Genomic DNA, 19,511 nt, shown 5'->3' on the forward strand with positions numbered 1-19,511 from the left:
TCTGTCTGTCGCTGTTCTCTCTCTCTGTCTGTCGCTGTCTCTCTCTCTCTGTCTGTCGCTGTCTCTCTCTCTCTGTCTGTCGCTGTCTCTCTCTCTCTGTCTGTCGCTGTCCTCTCTCTCTCTCTGTCTGTCGCTGTCTCTCTCTCTCTGTCTGTCGCTGTCTCTCTCTCTCTGTCTGTCGCTGTCTCTCTCTCTCTGTCTGTCGCTGTCTCTCTCTCTCTGTCTGTCGCTGTCTCTCTCTCTCTGTCTGTCGCTGTCTCTCTCTCTCTGTCTGTCGCTGTCCTCTCTCTCTCTCTGTCTGTCGCTGTCTCTCTCTCTCTGTCTGTCGCTGTCTCTCTCTCTCTGTCTGTCGCTGTCTCTCTCTCTCTGTCTGTCGCTGTCTCTCTCTCTCTGTCTGTCGCTGTCTCTCTCTCTCTGTCTGTCGCTGTCTCTCTCTCTCTGTCTGTCGCTGTCTCTCTCTCTCTGTCTGTCGCTGTCTCTCTCTCTCTCTCTCTGTCTGTCGCTCTCTCTCTCTCTCTGTCTGTCGTCTCTCTCTCTCTCTCTGTCTGTCGCTCTCTCTCTCTCTCTCTGTCTGTCGCTCTCTCTCTCTCTCTCTCTGTCTGTCGCTTCTCTCTCTCTCTCTCTGTCTGTCGCTCTCTCTCTCTCTCTGTCTGTCGCTCTCTCTCTCTCTCTGTCTGTCGCTCTCTCTCTCTCTCTGTCTGTCGCTCTCTCTCTCTCTCTGTCTGTCGCTGTCTCTCTCTCTCTGTCTGTCGCTCTCTCTCTCTCTCTGTCTGTCGCTCTCTCTCTCTCTCTGTCTGTCGCTCTGTGTCTGTCGCTCTCTGTCGCTCTCTCTCTCTCTCTCTCTGTCTGTCGCTCTCTCTCTCTCTCTCTGTCTGTCGCTCTCTCTCTCTCTCTCTCTCTCTCTGTCGCTCTCTCTCTCTCTCTCTCTGTCTGTCGCTCTCTCTCTCTCTCTCTCTGTCTGTCGCTCTCTCTCTCTGTCTGTCGCTCTCTCTCTCTCTGTCGCTGTCGTTCTCTCTCTCTCTGTCGCTGTCGTTCTCTCTCTCTCTGATGCTGAACCCAGAACCATGTGGATGGGAAGTAACCTTCTTACTACACGGCCTGTTAGCACATTATCTGGAAAAGTTTTTGTGCAGGCCACATCTGACCCTAAATGTTTTCATTTTATGTTGGAACTGACCAGATGTGACCTCTCATACCTATAATTTTATTCTCAGAATAAACAATCCCATCATCAGAATCTCCAATCCCATCATCAGAATCTCAACCTCTAAATTCAAAACAATTAATGCATGATTAATTCAAAACAATGTAAATAAGTTTTACATTTCGTGCAGTAATCTGAAAGCTAAAAACTTAAAGCACATACTTTCGCACCCCACCCAACCTCACAGATGCTTTTTCTTTTTTTTCCTAATTTTTTTTTTTTGTGTGACATTTTTTGAAAGTAATGTCTTGTATGACATCCAGTGCAGTAATGTTGGCTTAGACCCTGTTCATGTAGATAAACATGCTATAAACCTTATTAAATCACCATTTCTACTGTTCACTTGATCGACATGTGTCAATATTTGGTTTATTTTAAACCTCTCTTAATTCATTTTATCTATTTGCAGTTCCTATCTTCACTGCAAGCTGTGACTCTAAGTGTTATCTATTTTCTATTGTATTTATTTGAGATGTTTTTATTTGGTGTGTGCATATCTAAATCGTTCTTTTTTCATAGTATCTATACTATAAAAGGAAACACTTAGTTGTCTAAATTCAACCTGTTTCCTAATAGTTTTCATAGTCTAAGTTCCAAAGAATTCTCTCTCCCTCTCTCTCCTGGTCTCTCTCACCATGTCTCTCTTGTAGTCTCCTACCTGTTAAGCAGGTTATTTGACAAATCTGAAAGAAACCTAATCCCAATAGCTTATTTTTCTGTCATGTTATGACCTAGATATTTGATTCAGAGCTGTTGATATTCAACCAGGCCCAGCGGGTTAAGGAATTAGCTATTGTGGTGGTGGCAGAAATGACTGAAGTGTTGGTAGGGAACTGCTATCCTTAAATATTTTTATTTAAGCTTACAACAATTAAGACGTTGTCAAAAATGAATCTGTGTTTTGATAGTCTTCTCTCTTAGATTCGACACCCTGGGTATATTTTAAACTTTAGTCTTTATAATCATTTGAAAAATATATATGTATGTTCGTATATGTATTTGTGTATGTATGTGTGTATGTGTGTGTGTGTATATATATATAGTTGTGGAAGTTCTTTTAGTCAACACAAAACCTGTTGTATTTAGTTTTAATATTTTAATATATATTTCTCAATAGTATGGCCTGTTATGGCATGACTTGGTCATTGACACCATTCCACTGTATCTAAGGTAACAACCATTCTATTTAATCTAAGATGCAGTTGAATTGTCAGTGTTGGGTTGCAGAAGTGCAAGACTTTTTGACGCTTCATATTAAACTGCTAGGATCTTTTCTGTTTGGGTACCAGCGGCTGCCATTTTCTCTTTGCATTTTCTCTTTGAATTGATTTCATATTCAGTGTAATGATAACACTTTTATAGGCTAATTAATGACGTGAAAGTACTTTTCGCTATAAATCAAAGTGTTATTAGCTTTTAAAGTTTGAAAATTTTGGTAATTTTAGCCAATTGTAAGCCACAGACACATTCATGTCTGTTTTGATAGTAACAACTCTTTTGCTTGTTGCCATAGTAAGTTTTTGAAAGGTCTGTGAGGAAGCATGTGCTGACAGCAGTCAACTGAGGAGGGGTCCTACCTGAGCAGGTTTTCAGAGGAGTGTGTCACGAGACCAGACAGGTTTTTCAGTATGCATATTTAAATTATTAAACATATTTAAATTGTTTGTTTAATGTTTGTTTCTTTTTGTCATTGAGCATTGAGGTGGTTGTGAGGTGTGCTAAAAATAACTAAATAAAACTTTTTTGGATAAATCTATTAACGTTTATTTGCCAAAATCTCACTCAGAGATTTGAAACTGTTTTTCTCTTAAATTAACAAACATTTATTTAAATGAAAGAAAATTACCAGAGAACTTTCATGCTAAAAATAACAGCTAAATAAGATTTATTTACATGAAAGAAAATTACCAGAGACATAACATGTTTACAAACATTAACACGTGCTATTTTCAGGTTGTTGACAAAATGTGCAGTCACACACAAAATGACCACTTCTAAATCCTGTTTCCTAACTGGATGAAAATGATGAAACTTTAAACCTCTATAACTTTTTAAAAACATTTTTCTGGAAAAAAATAACTCCAGCAATTCAGTATTATAGTGCCAAATTAAAAAATTTTTGGTAAACTTTAACTTTTGAAGCCACTGGCAACGAAACAGAAAAGATCCAAATGCTGTACTGCTAAGAAACAAGTGAATTATATCGGTTTCCGTGACCTTAACTAGTTAAAATGACTCTTCAGTTACAACACTGCTTTGGACCAAAGTCACTTAAGTGGTGTGTGTGTGTGTGTATGCATATATCATCACCATTTAATGTCTGCTTTCTATTCTGGCATGGGTTGGATGGTTTGACAAGAGCTGGCGAGGCAGAAGAATGCACCAGGCTTCAGTGTTGGTTTTGGTATGGTTTTTATGGCTGGATGCCCTTCCTAACGTCAACTACTCTGCAGATATGAGTGAATCGTGGCTGTGTGGTTAAGAAGTTTGCTTATTATATGGTTTTGGGTTAGTGCATTCTACTACAGCCTTAGGTGAGTCAAAACTTTGTAAGTGGATTTGGTAGATGGAAACTGAAAGAAGCTTGTCATGTGTGTTATATACATGGTGTGTCTGTATGTTTACACATATTAGCTGTAAGCAATGTTGTCACTTGTGAACAAATCATCCAGTTGCTTTGTCTTCAAAGGCCTGTGAAATAGGCCTTGTATTTGAAAATGGGTCAGTCAACAATAAGGGTACCTGACTGTAAAACAATGCCTCAATATATCAGCTTGCAGCACCATCCACCTAAACTGTTAGATGTTAACATTTCGGAGTAATCGCTTCATCAGTCACAGACACAAAGCAGACAACACTATGAGCTGGATTGAGATTACCTCTCTTATGCTGTTCCAGTCACCATACTTTAAATGGCAGCACTATACAACGACTCACCGTAAGTAAATGGAGGGGGAGCGCTAAGCAGTGATAAGTGAAATTGTAATGTTATGAGTCTGAACATGCTTGATACAGGTTCAAACTGGGGAACAAGCTACTCACTGAGTTTTTGTCACAAAGAATATATCTTGCTTGTTGACAAATGGTGTGTATACAATTCATAATTTATGGTATATACATTTGCTCAGTTGACCAAAGAAGGGAATGAGAGAGAAAGGAGTGATATCAGGATTGGAATAGGTGGAAAAAGTATAATGGTAAAGAAGTACTGATGTTGGAAGAGAATGATGAGAATAGCAGGGGTAGTCAAAGGGTGAAAAGGATGGGATAAACAAAATAAAAAGTTTATTCTTAAACAAAAACATCATTTGGTTACATTGGAACTAAATCTTCATTCTGCTGTATAGCTAAGGCAATCAGGAATAGTGTTTTTATTTTAATCTGAGTAGATTAAAATAAAACGGGTGTGAAACATCAACTCTAGCATTTAATAAAAAAAAATTCTGGAAGCAATGTCTTGGATATTTTAGCAATTTTATATGTAACCAGCTAACCCCAGTGTCAAGGGATATATTGCAAAAAGTCTCCTGTGGTCCACAATGCTAGATATCTTCTTTTAAAAGGTGACTCATTGATGAGTGCATTCTTTGCAATGTCACGTTTAGCAACATTATTACTGCTACTGTCAATGGACTCCTGTGTTTCATGTTGATATTAAGCTCTCTCGTAAAAATTTGACTTTCAAAATTAGGCCTAGTTTGTAAAATGAACATCAAAGACACCTTCAATAAACAAACTGGAAACTGGTTTCCATTGAAGGTTTTTAATTCTAATGTAAACAAGTTGTCTTTCATAATTTTGTTACACATGAGAGAAAATCCAAAGTCAACATTTACAGATGCAATAAATCAGTGTTATATCCTGGGGTCAAAGGATTTTAGGGCTTACAACAAACCTCCTCATCCAAGTGACCTAGCCTGGGTTGATGAAGCCAAGAACCATTCTCAAACAGCATTCTGATCCCATCAATCCCCTTTTTCTGCCAGAACCATCTAAATGCTCTCGGCAGCTTCTATGTTCTTGATATCTCTTCTGTGAGGTCCTGAAATGTCCAGACTGCCATAACCCTTACCCAGAATACAACCTCCTTTGATTTATTTTTACCTGGCACCAATTTCTAGCTGTGTAGTAAACATTGCTGGCTTCCTTCAGTCATAATATTACCAACATGAATTTGGAACAAGCTCAAAATTACAGAAACTAACAGTGGAAAATGCTATTTGGTAATAAAAAGTTTGAATTTTTATCTCTGCTACTTTTATTCAAACACTGGACTTCAATTTTAAGAACTTCACATTGGTTTCATTCTCTCTCTCTCTCTCTCTCTCTCTCTCTCTCTCTCTCTCTCTCTCTCTCTCACGCACGCACGCGGAAATAATACCTTTCTTGGAAACTGGATTGCTTTGAGTTCCACTGTTAATTTTACACTGTGTGGTGGCCATAAGTGGGAGCAGCAGTCTATATATAAGGAATTATGAATTTTTGGAGAGCTGTACATACCTGGCAAGTGATTTTGGTTTAAGACCATTGAAACTAAAGCTCTCAGTACATGGAGGACACAGGAATTCAGAAACACAAAATCTCAACTTTTATTTGGTGTTACAAAAATTTTGATACCAAATAATGTTGAAGTGAAGTTGTGTTTTTGAAGAGCTAATTCCATGCTGTAATTGTAAAACGGATTTGTCAAGAATCAAAGGTACAATATGGTTATTGGATGCATTGTATAGAGCTAGTTTGCCAGTTTGTAGCTGATCAATGACCTCGTGTTGTGTGTTGTCCTCTGATCAATTAATACACAATAACACTAAATACTTCTAGAACAGTGGTTGCCAGAGCTAAAACCTGGTTTATTTTTAAGGGCTGCACCAAAAGGGTGAAGTTAATTAATGAAAAATCTACCATATTTATGGAATGAAGACTGCTGAGGGCTGCTGGAAGGCTGCTTAGACTGCAATTGAGAACTACTGTGCTAGAATCCTCCAAGATGGGGTTTCCAAAATACACAATGCTGAGTGTGGTGATAGTATATAAGATCACTGCTTAACCCCAAGTATTTCTAATATGTAATAATTTTCTTTAAAAAGTCTATGAAAGGAAATTTTTTTGTAGAGTATTTGGTTCTTAATTCTCATAATACTAGTGTTACAGGTAACTTAGTAAGTATAGTTTTATTACCATGGGTATTATCAGGAATAACAATTTCACTTATCAGATTTCTTGGGGGTTAATACAAAATGATAAAATGAATATTAATTTTGAGATAAAAATTATCTTAAAATAATATTAAAGTAAATTTCTCATTTGTATATATGCAATGAATATTTCTTTTTTTTCTCTAAATTTAATTTACATAATTGCAACCTACTCCATTGAAAATTTATTTCTGTAAAATTTCATTAAAAAAATGTATATTTCTCAGAAAGTAATCATGCTCCTCCTCCTGCACCTATTATGCTAATTTCTTCTGTATCTTTCTTTTACTCCCATTCTCTTTCTCTTTCTGATGTAAAGCTTGTCTGGGGAAATAATCAACCAACATTTTATTTCATCTGTTATAGGAAAAATTTGCCAAAACAGAAAAGAAAATCACTTGAGCATGACTGATGTTGATTTTGATGTTTTTGTATGTGCAATTAAGTGATATTTCTTAATGGGTTTTCTTCTGCATCATTTAATATATAGGACACTTTATTTTATGCCAGCTTATATAATTTGTACATGCAGACATTTGTTGCTTATCACCTACCTTAGTTATTGCCAGAGTTACGAGATTTTTGTGAAGCGTATTCTTTCGGTTAGTCTGTACGTTTATATTAGTTGTATCACTGAAGAAAACAAAAACAATGAAGAATCAGTTTTTATGCTTATAGAGAATTATAACTTTTAAGACATTTGAGATTCTTAGAAAATATTTGTGATTGACGAATTTAAAAATAGTGTGAAGTTTTTCTGACTGAAGGAGTTGAAGTAAATTGCTTGAAGCACCTTTGGAAGAATGGACAGTAAACTGCTTGACAGTAAACCTTTGGCAGCTGGAGGAGCAGACAAACTTCCTAAAGAACCTGCGGAAGTTGGAGGAACAGACAGTAAACTCCCTGAAGCGCCTGTGGAAGTACCTGCGGAAGTTGGAGGAGCAGACAGTAAACTCCCTGAAGCGCCTGTGGAAGTACCTGCGGAAGTTGGAGGAGCAGAAAGTAAACTCCCTGAAGCGCCTGTGGAAGTACCTGCGGAAGTTGGAGGAGCAGAAAGTAAACTCCTGAAGCGCCTGTGGAAGTACCTGCGGAAGTTGGAGGAGCAGAAAGTAAACTCCCTGAAGCGCCTGTGGAAGTACCTGCGGAAGTTGGAGGAGCAGAAAGTAAACTCCCTGAAGCGCCTGTGGAAGTACCTGCGGAAGTTGGAGGAGCAGAAAGTAAACTCCCTGAAGCGCCTGTGGAAGTACCTGCGGAAGTTGGAGGAACAGACAGTAAACTCCCTGAAGCGCCTGTGGAAGTACCTGCGGAAGTTGGAGGAGCAGAAAGTAAACTCCCTGAAGCGCCTGTGGAAGTACCTGCGGAAGTTGGAGGAGCCGACAGTAAATTTCCTGAAGTGCCCGTGGAAGTACCTGCGGAAGTTGGAGGAGCAGACAGTAAATTATTTTGTGTTTTTATATTCAATTGTATTTTCTAGGTTTATTCTCTTTTCATGATGTTAACATATTTTTTATAAAGTACATGTGTATATATGTATATAGATATATTGGTTCTTGGAAGAAATTTGAGTACTGTATAATTTTTTTCTATTGTGTAAAGAAAAACAAAACTTACCAATTTTATCTTTTGGCCCTTTTAGATGAAAAAGAATAGTTGTCTAGGGCTTAAGACTATTCCATCCCTAAATTTGTGGCTTATTTTAAATAATTTCTCTTTACAAAGTGGATTTCAAGCAGGATCCAAATGATAGCAAATACAATTTAGAATTTTTTTTTTTTCAATTTCTTTTTTAAAAACAAAGCTTTATATTTTTGTAAATATCATTTACATATGTTCAGGTAAATCAGTAATATAAAATTGCATATTGAACCTTTTTGTATACCACAACTAACCATTAAGTATAAATATTTGATAAATTTTGAAAATGTTTTACTTCAAACCAGATTCTGTATCGTAGAACATTTCTGGCAAGTTGGTGTCAATATATAAAGTTGCTTAGTTCAGTCTTAAAATCACAACTCCCTTATGTTTTAATTAGTAACTCATTCCATTATGAATGGAATTATCCATGTGTATGAATGATTCTACTGAAAATGGTGGTCTTTTTTCTAACTGTTCTAGGCAATCAACAGAAAAGAAATATATATATATTACTGATAGGCTTGGCTGTATGATTAGGAAGTTTGCTTCCCAACCACATGGTTTTAGGCTCAGTCCTACTATATGGCACCTTAGACAAGAGGTTTCTACTGTAGTCCTGGACTGACCAAAGCCTTATCAGTGGGTTTGATAAACTGAAATAATCCCATTGGGTGTGCATGCATTTATGTTAGTGCGTCTCTTTCTCTTGATTTTGTCTGATATTTGTAACTGAATGTCACTGTTGTACAAGCAGTGTCCTTCATTTCCAATCTTCTGTGAAACCTGTCTAGCCATGAGGAAATAATACCTTCCTTGAAAACAGGTGACGGTTGGCAACATGAAGGATATCTGATCATAGAAAATCTGCCTCAATAAATTCCATCTGATCTATGGAAGTGTGGAGAAGGGAATGTTAAAGTGATTGTATATCATATCTGTCTATATTTATTTAATGGGCAATATATGGATTCATAGAATCCTGTGGTGATCACAAAGAAGCTCCTGTAGTGGCCCCAGCAACCATACCACATAGTAATCCTTTGATCTGATGGTTAGCTCTTCAGATCAAAGATTATCCTGGTTACATCAAATTTGCAACTCAGTTGAAAAATAAAATTATTACATGAAGAAGGCTATGAAATGGCAATCCTATGGATGTCAGTTGGGGAAATATGTTCATCTCTCATACATCTTGGCTTATGTTCTAAACACACACACAGAGTTCCAGGTTCAGTCCCATTGTGTAGCACCTTGGGCAAGTGTCTTCTACATCCTTGGGCTGGCCAAAGCATTGTGCATAGTTTTGATAGACAGAAGCTGAAAGAAGACCTGTGTTTGTCTGTCCCTCACCACTGCTTGGCAACCAGTGTTGGTGTGTTAATGTACTTGTAACATAATGGTTTAGCAAAAGAGACCAACAAAATTAGTGTCAGGCTTAAAAAAAAATTCTTCAAAGCGGCACTCCAGCAATTACCATTAGTTTAATCACTGAAATAAGTAAAAGATAAGATATATATATATATAAAATATGTGGTAGTTTTTGTGAAGCATTGTGAGGTGTAATTTGCACTTCTGAGTAACAAACTTTTTCCAATCACTGCTCTTCTGAATGTCCTGAAGAAGGGATCTTTACCCCAAAATATAGAAATACAAAATAAAACTGTAACTTTTTGTTTTCTTTTCAGTTTATAGTTTACTTTGTACCTTTCATTGTTCCAGCTTTATACAACTACATTCTTTTGGCCCATATAGGTGGCACAAAAAACACCCACTACACTGAGTGGTTGGCTTTAGGAGGGCATCCAGTTGTAGAAACATTGCCAGATCAGACTGGAGCCTGGTGCAGCCTCTGGCTTGCCAGTCCTCAGTCAAACTGTCTAACTCATGCCAGCATGGAAAGCAGATGTTAAATGAATATATATATATATATATATATATATATATATATATATAAACTTTGATGTCAAGTTATAATAAAACAATTTCACATTAAACTGAAGAATTCCTCTACTTTTTCAGTGGAATACATTAAACTTTTACAGGAAGACAGGTGGCAGTTTGGAGGTTAGCAGGCTCTTGTAAAGTTTAATAAATATATCTCAGTGAGGGAGAGGATATTTCTTGCTAGGCTAAATGGTTATTAAATCTCTTCCTGGCTGTCCATTGCTATACAGATATGATTAATGGTATTCTGCGATTAAAGTGAGGCAAAAAGAGCCAGCTGTCACCTGCAACTAATTGTGGCTTGGTAACTTGTATTGTGGTTTTTGCTTGTTAGTTTAGGTGTCTAGACATTGTTTTGGATCTTCCATCCTTTTGACCCAATTGTAACACCCAGGATATGACAACTAGAGAGATAAAGAGAGATAGTGATGCACTGTTATTGGTTGTTACTCAGTTGCAGCTAAGTTGACGGGAGTAATGTGAAATGTCTTAAGGACACAGTGCACAGGCAGGTCCAGGAATTGAATCCATAATGTTATGATTATGAGCTGAACACCTGAATCACAAGGCCATGCACCTTTATGAATTGAGGCATGTGAGTTTGAATCCCTTCAAAGACATGTCAAATAAAGGGACAACACAATAATTGCTGGGGAAACCTCAAAAATCAACTCGGCAGAGAAACTAAGAGAATTGAATAAGAACCTGCAGAAGTGTTGTGGGCTTTCAGAATATAATCAGTTCTCTCAACTTAGGAAACATTTAAGCCTAAAAACTGAATATAGGCACAGGCATAGCTGTGTGGTAAGAAGCTTGCTTCCTAACCATGTGGTTTTGGGTTCAGTCCTACTGTGTGGTACCTTGGAAAAGTGCCATCTACAGTTTTGGGCCAACTAAAACCTTGTGAATGGATTTGGTATTTGGAAATAGAAAGAAGTTCATTGTGTGTCTTTGTATGTTTGTGCTCCCTCACTATTTGACAACTGATGTTGATATGTTTACATCCCTGTAACTTACTGGTTGGGTAAAAGAGTCCAATAGAATAAGTACCAGATTTTAAAAAGAAAAAGTACTGGGGTTGATTCATTCAACTAAGAAATTCAAGGCAGTGCTCCAGCATGACCACAATCTAATGACAAACAAGTAAAAGAAAAAAAATTGAAATAAATTAAAGACTTGTAAAGTTTTTTACTAATCTCATGATTGTCAAGTTTAAATATCATTTTTTTAAAGATTTTAAATTGTTTGCAAATTTAGGTTTTTCTCTGCAATGTGTCTTAGTTTTCTAAATGAGTAAAACACATGTTTATATTGTGGCTGAAAATAATTAAAACCATTAAATTGTGATTTGTAAATGGTCTGTAGCTTTGAAGGAAGATATTTGAATTGTTAAATTATCCATGCTCCAGGAAAGGCTTATTTGAATAAACTTGATGTTACCAAAACATTTACTACTTAAAACACTAACAAATATTTCCAGTTTACTTGGTTGCCTCTTGAAGAAATTAAAACTCCTTCAAGTATCTTGTAGTGTGGTTGCCTTGTAGATATTTTTTTTTTGCTGAATTTTCATCTTTTGCTCAAGTTTATTTTAATTTCTCTTTATATTATTTTTTTTAGTGTTATTTTAACCCATTTATTGCTTTACTTCTATTGAAATGCCTTTCTTTCAATTTTTTTCTGCTAATTGACTCAAGGCTTGAAATTTTGGGGAAGGTAGCTAGTTTGATTACATAAACCCAGTGTATCACTGGTACTTATATCATTGACCCCTGATAGGATGAAATGCAGAGTCAGCCTCTGTAGAATTTGAACTCACTGGAAGAAATGCTGCTAAGCATTTTGTCTCTCTGTCTGCTTTATTGTTTATCTAGTGTTTGGACTATAAATTAACATGAAATTTTGATAGAAACATTTTATCTAGATCATATTAAAACAGGAAGTTTCGTTCATAAGGCCAGGGATTTGGTATCAGAAGGTTAAAGAGTTTTTTTTTTTTCTTTTTTATCCCTCCCAAGAGATAATTTTTAAAGTTTCTTTCTATTCTAAATACAGCTGCTTTTTCCCCTCCACTTTTTAAACTGCTTGTCTTAGACAGAAATCTATTCAAATACAGGAAGATGAAGTCCTACTTTTTTGTTACTGAATAACTATGACTCATTGTGAGATAGGCTAGTTGTTAGTTTTCTTAAAGTTGCATAACTTAAGTACAATTTTTGCTCCAAGGTATTTCAACATTTTTTTTCTTGCTGTATTAAATTCGTTTTTGTGATGTTCATATGTGGCTGTGGGTCTAAAATGTCAAATCGGATACTGAAATATCAGCTACATTTCTACTCAGCTGTTCAAGTAAAATATTTCTATTTTCTATTTTAATTTGTCTACTAGATTATTCAGTATCTTCTAGATGGTTATTAAACACTTGACATTGAAAGTTACCACAGTAATGTAGTCCGTAAGAATAATGTGCTTTACACACACACACACACACACACACACACACACACACACACACACACACACACACACACACACGTAGACGTGTGTGTATATGTGTGCACATGCACACAATACACACCCACAAGCACGCATACTCATGTGTACATACACATTCACTCACTCGCATCCATAATGACAGATAAACAAAAAAAAAACCTGTAAAAGATGTTGGCTTTCACACACAGCATTAATATTTGTGTTGTATGAATCAGATGCTGTTTGTATTTCTAGAGCATCAAGTCTTCTACTGTGAAGAGGTAGGGGTGGAGTGGAAGCTGGTTTTAACATCAATGTAACACTGTTTTAGTGACATATCAACAGCTATAAAAAGATTTGAGAGCTGAGTCCTAATAACACCCTAAAATATGTCATCAGGAAGAAGCAGTTTTTTTACTGTATTGCGCCATTAATCTTCTTAAATCTTATAAACTTGAACACTTAATTCTTCCTCTTTTTTATCTCTATTTAATAATAGCTGATATATCATACATGGTGATTGGTTGCTTCAATCTCCAGTTACTTTTTACATCATAGAGGAGGAGGAGGAGAGAATTAACACAAGAGGTACAGGATGAGTGTCAGAACTTTCTAAAAAATACACCATTTTATTTTCTTTGTGATGGAATAAATTGTGAATATGTTGATAAAATTTACTAAGACATGTGTTGCAAATATAGGAATAAAAAAATTACCTTGAAATTAAAACAAATTTCTCATTTGAAAATTTCATTTTGTATAAACATTAAGAAATTTGGTATCAGTTAATTCATAATTATTGTATGTTGGTGCCATGTAAAAAGCACCCAGTACACTCTGTTAAGTGGTTGTTATTAGGAAGGGTATTCAGCTATAGAAACTATGCCAAAATGGATGCAGAACCTGACATAGGCCTCTAGCTCATTTGTTTTTGTCAAACTGTCCAATTTCTACCAGCATAAAAAAAGGCCTTAAATGATGATGCACATTGGTAAAAGTATACTTCCAAAGTTACCTATTAAATGATGGTGGTGGTGGTGGGGCTCTTGTTTTTTTTTATAATTCATAACATCAACAAAGCATTGAAAAACTTTGCAAAGGAATTTTTTTTAAATATTAGACAATTTGAGGAGTGAGGAGAAAAATGTGAATCCACTAACTTTACACAAACCACATATTTATTGCCACCATGACAAATAATGCTGCATGATTTATATGATTTAATCTTTTCAATAAGTTAAAATGTTAAATGATGCCCTTGCCATATTTTTAACTTGTGTAAAATATTCATTCTTTCCATTCTAGTCTTTCTTTTAATTTTGTCTAAAGTGGAAAGGGAATGCCATTGTATTAAGGGGTTAGTGTTGGAACTAGAATTTAGTCAAGCACATTAGCACCCTGTTTGTATTTTTTTTTTTTTTTGTTACCATATTTCTGTTGAAATACATTGTTTGTTAGTTTTGAAAATAATGAGGACCTTAGCAGAATATCTTTATCATTAAGCTGGTGTTTGGAACATATGAATTTTTGATGGAAAGTTTTTAGACCACTTTAAATCCAGAAGTTTGTATTGTAGAACCAGCTGCAGTCTCAGACAGGTGGGCATCAAAAGGAACCAGAAGTTGGGTTCAAAAGTTTATTCTATGGAAAGTAGAGGAGGATCCACTTTACTATTACTGAAACCTTTGGTTGCAATGTTTCTCTTGAAATACACCAACTTTGATTTTGAAAAATGAAGAATTTAGTAAAATAGCCTTTGTTAGACTGATGTTTGGAACAAATTAATATGAAATTTTGGTGGCAGAACCATTAGCATGCTAGGCGAATTGCTTAGCAGTATTTCGTCTACCGTTACATTCTGAGTTCAAATTCCGCTGAGGTTGACTTAGCCTTTCATCCTTTCGGGGTTGATTAAATAAGTACTGGGGTCTATGTAATTAACTTAATCCTTTTGTCTGTCCTTGTTTGTCCCCTCTGTTTAGCCCCCTGTGGGCAATAAAGAAATAAATATGAAATTTTGATGAAAAGTTTTGATAATTTTAAAACAAAGTTTGTATTTTAGAATAAAGGATTGTCTTGGGTGGGTTGCTATTGAAAAGAGTTAAGTTTATATAGTTTACAAGTGAGGTTCTCAGTGTGCTGTGAGTTTATAAAAATAAAATTTACAGAATCTATATTTATGTTTGAGCATGATGAAAAATGTTATGGTTTCCATATAAATGACTATGAATAATAAAATAGTTTTGTATATTTTTTCTAAAAAAAAAAAAATACATTAACATTAAAATACATTAGCTTTCCATGTGAAGTGTGCCAAATTTTGTACTTTGGCCTCCAGTGGACTGTGAAGTCAAATGTTTAGAATCACTTCTTTAGAAATGAAATATTTCAGATTCCATGGACATGAAGAAATCAGAATAGTTAATGTTAATTTGAGACCCGGAACATTAAGACAAAGTAACTGGAAATAAAAATATGTAGCGACAATAAATATATTAGTCAGTGACCAATATTTTAAGTTTTTCATGCATTAAATATTAAAACCATTTTCATGTGGATGGCATGTCTGGACCATCCTGTTTTCTGACACCCACAAAAGTGCAATTTTTGTGTGTTCTTAGATTGCAAGGGTCAGGCAAAATTTGCCAAAGTAGATTTTCTATGGCTGGATGTCTTTGTTGCCAACCCATAACTGGTTTCCATGTAAGGTAATATTCTCCTGAGTCCTTCAAACATCAACACAATAGCTGGGCATAATTTCATAGATTGCAAATGAACACTGCTTTTACAACAGAGATGCTTACTTACAACTGGTGCATAATATCAAGACAAAAGTGTGCATGCACACACACACATGCTCATATACACATATATGAACTTTTTATCAGTTTCTATAGACTAAGTACATTCACAAGGTTTTAGTTTACTTGGGGCTATAACAGACACTTGTTCAAAGTGCCACATAGGACTAAACCTGAAACAGAGTTGTAAAGCAAACTTCTTAATCAGAGCACCGTGCCTTCACGTATTGTGGCCATGTCTATTGTTTTTCACCACAGCTGTAAATGTTAATCATTGAAGAGGTCTAGGTTTTTGAAGAAGTCTGGAAAATATTTTGTTCTCTTGTATTTGCTGAAAAAAAATGTCTTGGTCATTGATTAATATTTTAATTACAATAATTTCTAATTAACTTTTTTTTCTGATGTTCTTATTAAATATTACTCCTAATGCACTTAAATGTTAGAGTACATATTAAAATTTTACAGGGACAAGGTTCACAGTAGGTTGGCCAAAACCTTGAGTGGACTTAGTAGACAGAAACTGAAAGCCTCTGTGTGAGTGTGTAGGATCTGGGGTGGGTTTCTTTTAAGCTTATTTTACTGTTTTCAGGGTATGCTCACAGATTATTTGTGTGTGTATATATATATATATATATATATATATATATATATATGTGTGTATGTCTCCTTGTTTGAAATCATGCAATAGTTGTAAACAATGGTCACCACCATACAAGAAGCATCATTTGTATCCAATCCTCCCATAAAGACACATCTAGTCATAGGGAAAAACACTGCTTTATTTGGAAGTGGGTGAGAGTTGGCAAGAGGAAGGACAGCCATCCAAAGAAAATCTTTAATAAATTCCATTAAAACCATGCAAACCATGGACAAGTGGACTTTGAAATGAAGATGATATACAAAATCCAGCAATGATTGGAATTTAGAGGTCTCAACTTCTATTTATTATTGTAAAACTCTGTCCCCTTGTTTCACTTTTCAATCTTCCCATATTCCCTCCCTGTAGAAATTAGCGTATTCGAATGCCTGAAAGTGTTATGGGGGTTATTTATTTTCCTGTTTAGTTTGTTGTTAGCCCATATTATAAAAGTGGTTTCATCCCTCAGCATTTAAACAGGCGACATCTGCCCTAAATATTCCTGTTTTCTGTTCAAACTGGCCAGATCCAGTCTCATACACAATCTACAATGTCATTCTGAAAATAATCACACCATCAAAATTTCAGTGACGAGATAATGCATGATTAATTCAAAACTGTGTGAATAAATATGCATTATTTTTGACAGAATGAGAAAACTAAAGGATTAATTCATCTCTTTTTGGTATTTCAGAATTTGCTTTGGTCAAATTTTTCATTGCTTGAATTGTCTAGTTCTTCCTTTAAACAACATTGTTTTGGAACCTATCCAAATTGTTTCATTAACTCTTCTGTGATACAGAATGTTTTAAAGTGATCTAAATTAAAATATCCTATTAAAATTTCATAGTAATGCTTGAAGCACCAACATATTAAGGACAATTGATTAATTTTCATTTCCAAAATTAAGACAAAGGCTGTATATTTTAATAAAAGGCAAGTAAAGGGTTAATTCACTTAAGGTTATCTGTACAGAGATAATCAGTGCTGGTTATAATTTCTGTGGAAAATCTTTAGAGATAACTTTAACAAGTGAATATGGTGTTATAAAAATAAACTTTGTACTATATTAGGGTTGCATAATGAAATTCAGTGTCCCTACATGTCCTTAAAGGATTGTTGGGCTTGTCAGATGCTACTTAGAAACCAATCACTATCGCCAATTCTAGTTTGGTACCTCACATTTCTGAGTTGCGAGTCCTGGTTCTGTTTCCATCTTGTTAGGAGTTTGCTTCTGCTATTCAGCTGTCAGTTCTTTCTACTCATTTTGTAGGTAGTTTTATAGTTTAAGACTCTATCGTGTTAACCCCACCCATTAAAATAATGGTCCACCAAATGTCACCAGAAGTTTTACGTCAGTGTTACAAGGAATGGGTTTTGAGTTGAAGGTTCTACAAGGGTAGGGTGCGGTTGGTATCAGTGCCACCAGGACAACTTCAATTACAAAATTGAATAGATCCAATAAGTATTGATTCTACACTGAAATCAAATTCCTGATAAATTGGAATGAGTTGCATTGAAAGGGTGAAGTATGAATAAATTTTGAGACTATCATGGCTGTTTTAATGTTGACCAACCTGGCTATTTGACTATTTTTTTCCTCCCAGATAAGTAAATATCTTAACTCTCCTTGCCTCGGATTTTCAAATAAAATGTAATTTTCCAAAGAATTGGAATTATTTTACAGTTGAATGGTTAGTCCACATTACTCTGCAAGGAGCATAGGGCTGGTTCTCCAGTTTCTCTGGCATAAATATTCTTCCCTGGATGAAGCGCTGCTCTGTTGTATGATTATTAATTTTTGTCAGCTGAGGGGACTGGAGTGACATGAAGTATTTTGCTCAGGAATTGAAACCACAATCTTACCATGAGTCCAACACTCTAACCATTAAGCCACCTTGCACCTCAAATTTGAATTCTTCTCAGGAATTCAGTAATTTACTGAAAGTTGTAGAAAAAATGTTCAGTATTTATAATGGTTACCTTGACTTTTAATTCTGTAATATTAGATCTGGTCACAAGTGGGCTTCAGGTTTCTGAACCCTTCCTGTCCTGGTTTAACTAGTATTAAAAAGAAAAAAATGGCATTTAAGTGTTGGGAACAGCTTAATGGGTAATCTAGGAAAATTCTCTTTATAAATTAAATTCACTGGGGCAAATGGTGGTAAGAAACTCTCAAGAGAGCTGAACACAAGGTCTTCAGAGAATAAACCCTCCCCAAGCACGTTTCAGCCCTTTTTACTGTTAGGGGGCCAGGGTGCCCTTCTGCTGACACTTCTTAGTCACTTGGGTATTAGAAACTTGTTCATTGGGAAATCCACTGGGAGATTTCATGCCATTAAAACTCATCTGTCGACTCAGCTTTCAAACGTGTACTTAAATTATTAAATTAAATGATTAGATTAAATGATTAAAGGGCAATTTTCAAACAAAAGGTTGATTATTGTGTGCGCGTGTGTGTGTGTGGAGATAAGTCATAAAAATATCTGAAATATTACTCTAGACATTGTTTGAAGTCTTGAGATCAAATAACTGTCTTGCTGCTGTAAATAGTGTCAAACTTCCACTTAGTTTAATAAAAACACACAAAAAAATCTGGGTCACGTTTCTATTCACTTGTTTAAGGATTGACAATGTGATATGAACTATAAAAACTTGCTGTAATATATATGCAAAGATCTAAATTTGGACTAGTGTGATTGGTGAGGATCAGGTGCGTTGGTTAGGTGGGTAGATGAAAAACTTGATCAGTGACTGGTTTTTTTTCCATGGATACTTGAATTTGTTAGGTGTATGCAGGTGGAATCTTGATATTTCTGTCTTAATGATATTTATTTCATACTTTTACGCTAGGAAGCAAGAGAGCCTTTTGAGGCTTTTCCAAAATGACTGTCATCTGTCAGTGGAAAGGTACTAAAATAGGTCCCTGATTGAAGCCATTACCTCCAACTTCAAATTAAAATGACATTGAAGTTGTTATTGTTGACTAGAAACAATTGATTCCACTTACACAGCAACTAAATTTATTGATAATTCAATTAGAAGAAACTTTTAGTATTTTTCTGGCTATGTTTAAACTTGTTTACCAACTACAGACAGTGAGGTTATTGTATTACACCTTCTCAGCCTACCTCTTTCTCTTCCTCTCTTTTTCCTTTTGTCTTGCTCTCCAATTTCATTTCTTTTCACTCCTCTCTCTCTCTCTCTCCCCTTCTCTAAATTACTATTGGATACCAATTTCTGAGTTTCTAAACAAAAGGAAACTATTTTTATGTTCATGTTCACTGATCTCTGTGTGAGCGCACGTGTGTGTGCATGTGTGTTACAATGGGAAGTCATTCTAAGAGTAGGAATTGGTGATGTATCACTCAAGTGACTTCTATAAATGTCTACTTAATATGTGGTTTCTTATTACATGCTGGGACTAGTCTTGCCAAAGAGCTTTGTTGTCCAAAATGAAAATATGCATTATTAGCTAAAATTCATAAAACTTCAGTTGTTTTCACAAAAGAGCTTGGATTATTTCAGTTTTAATCAACCCATTGTCTTCATCATTTAGCATCTGTTTTCCATGCTAGCATGAGTTGGACAGTTTGATCGATAAGCTGGAGAGCTGT

At 35.5% G+C, this 19,511-nt stretch overlaps 1 protein-coding gene across 6 annotated transcripts in view; it reads left to right on the plus strand.

The window, feature by feature from the left end:
- The window catches only part of LOC115212804 (Na(+)/H(+) exchange regulatory cofactor NHE-RF1), a 62,516-nt gene that overhangs the window by 21,240 nt on the left and 21,765 nt on the right, over positions 1-19,511 (plus strand). Inside the window, exon 1 of one of the 6 annotated variants that reach the window (XM_036503951.1) lies at positions 6,975-7,347. The exons of the other annotated variants lie outside the window; for them this stretch is intronic. Coding sequence (XP_036359844.1) covers positions 7,203-7,347 — 145 coding nt within the window. The 5' untranslated portion in view covers positions 6,975-7,202. Of the gene's footprint in view, positions 1-6,974; positions 7,348-19,511 lie in introns of those variants that run through there. 6 annotated transcript variants of the gene reach the window in all.

This window comes from Octopus sinensis, linkage group LG6 (assembly GCF_006345805.1).
Source record: "Octopus sinensis linkage group LG6, ASM634580v1, whole genome shotgun sequence".
NCBI classification, from domain to species: Eukaryota; Metazoa; Mollusca; class Cephalopoda; order Octopoda; family Octopodidae; genus Octopus; species Octopus sinensis.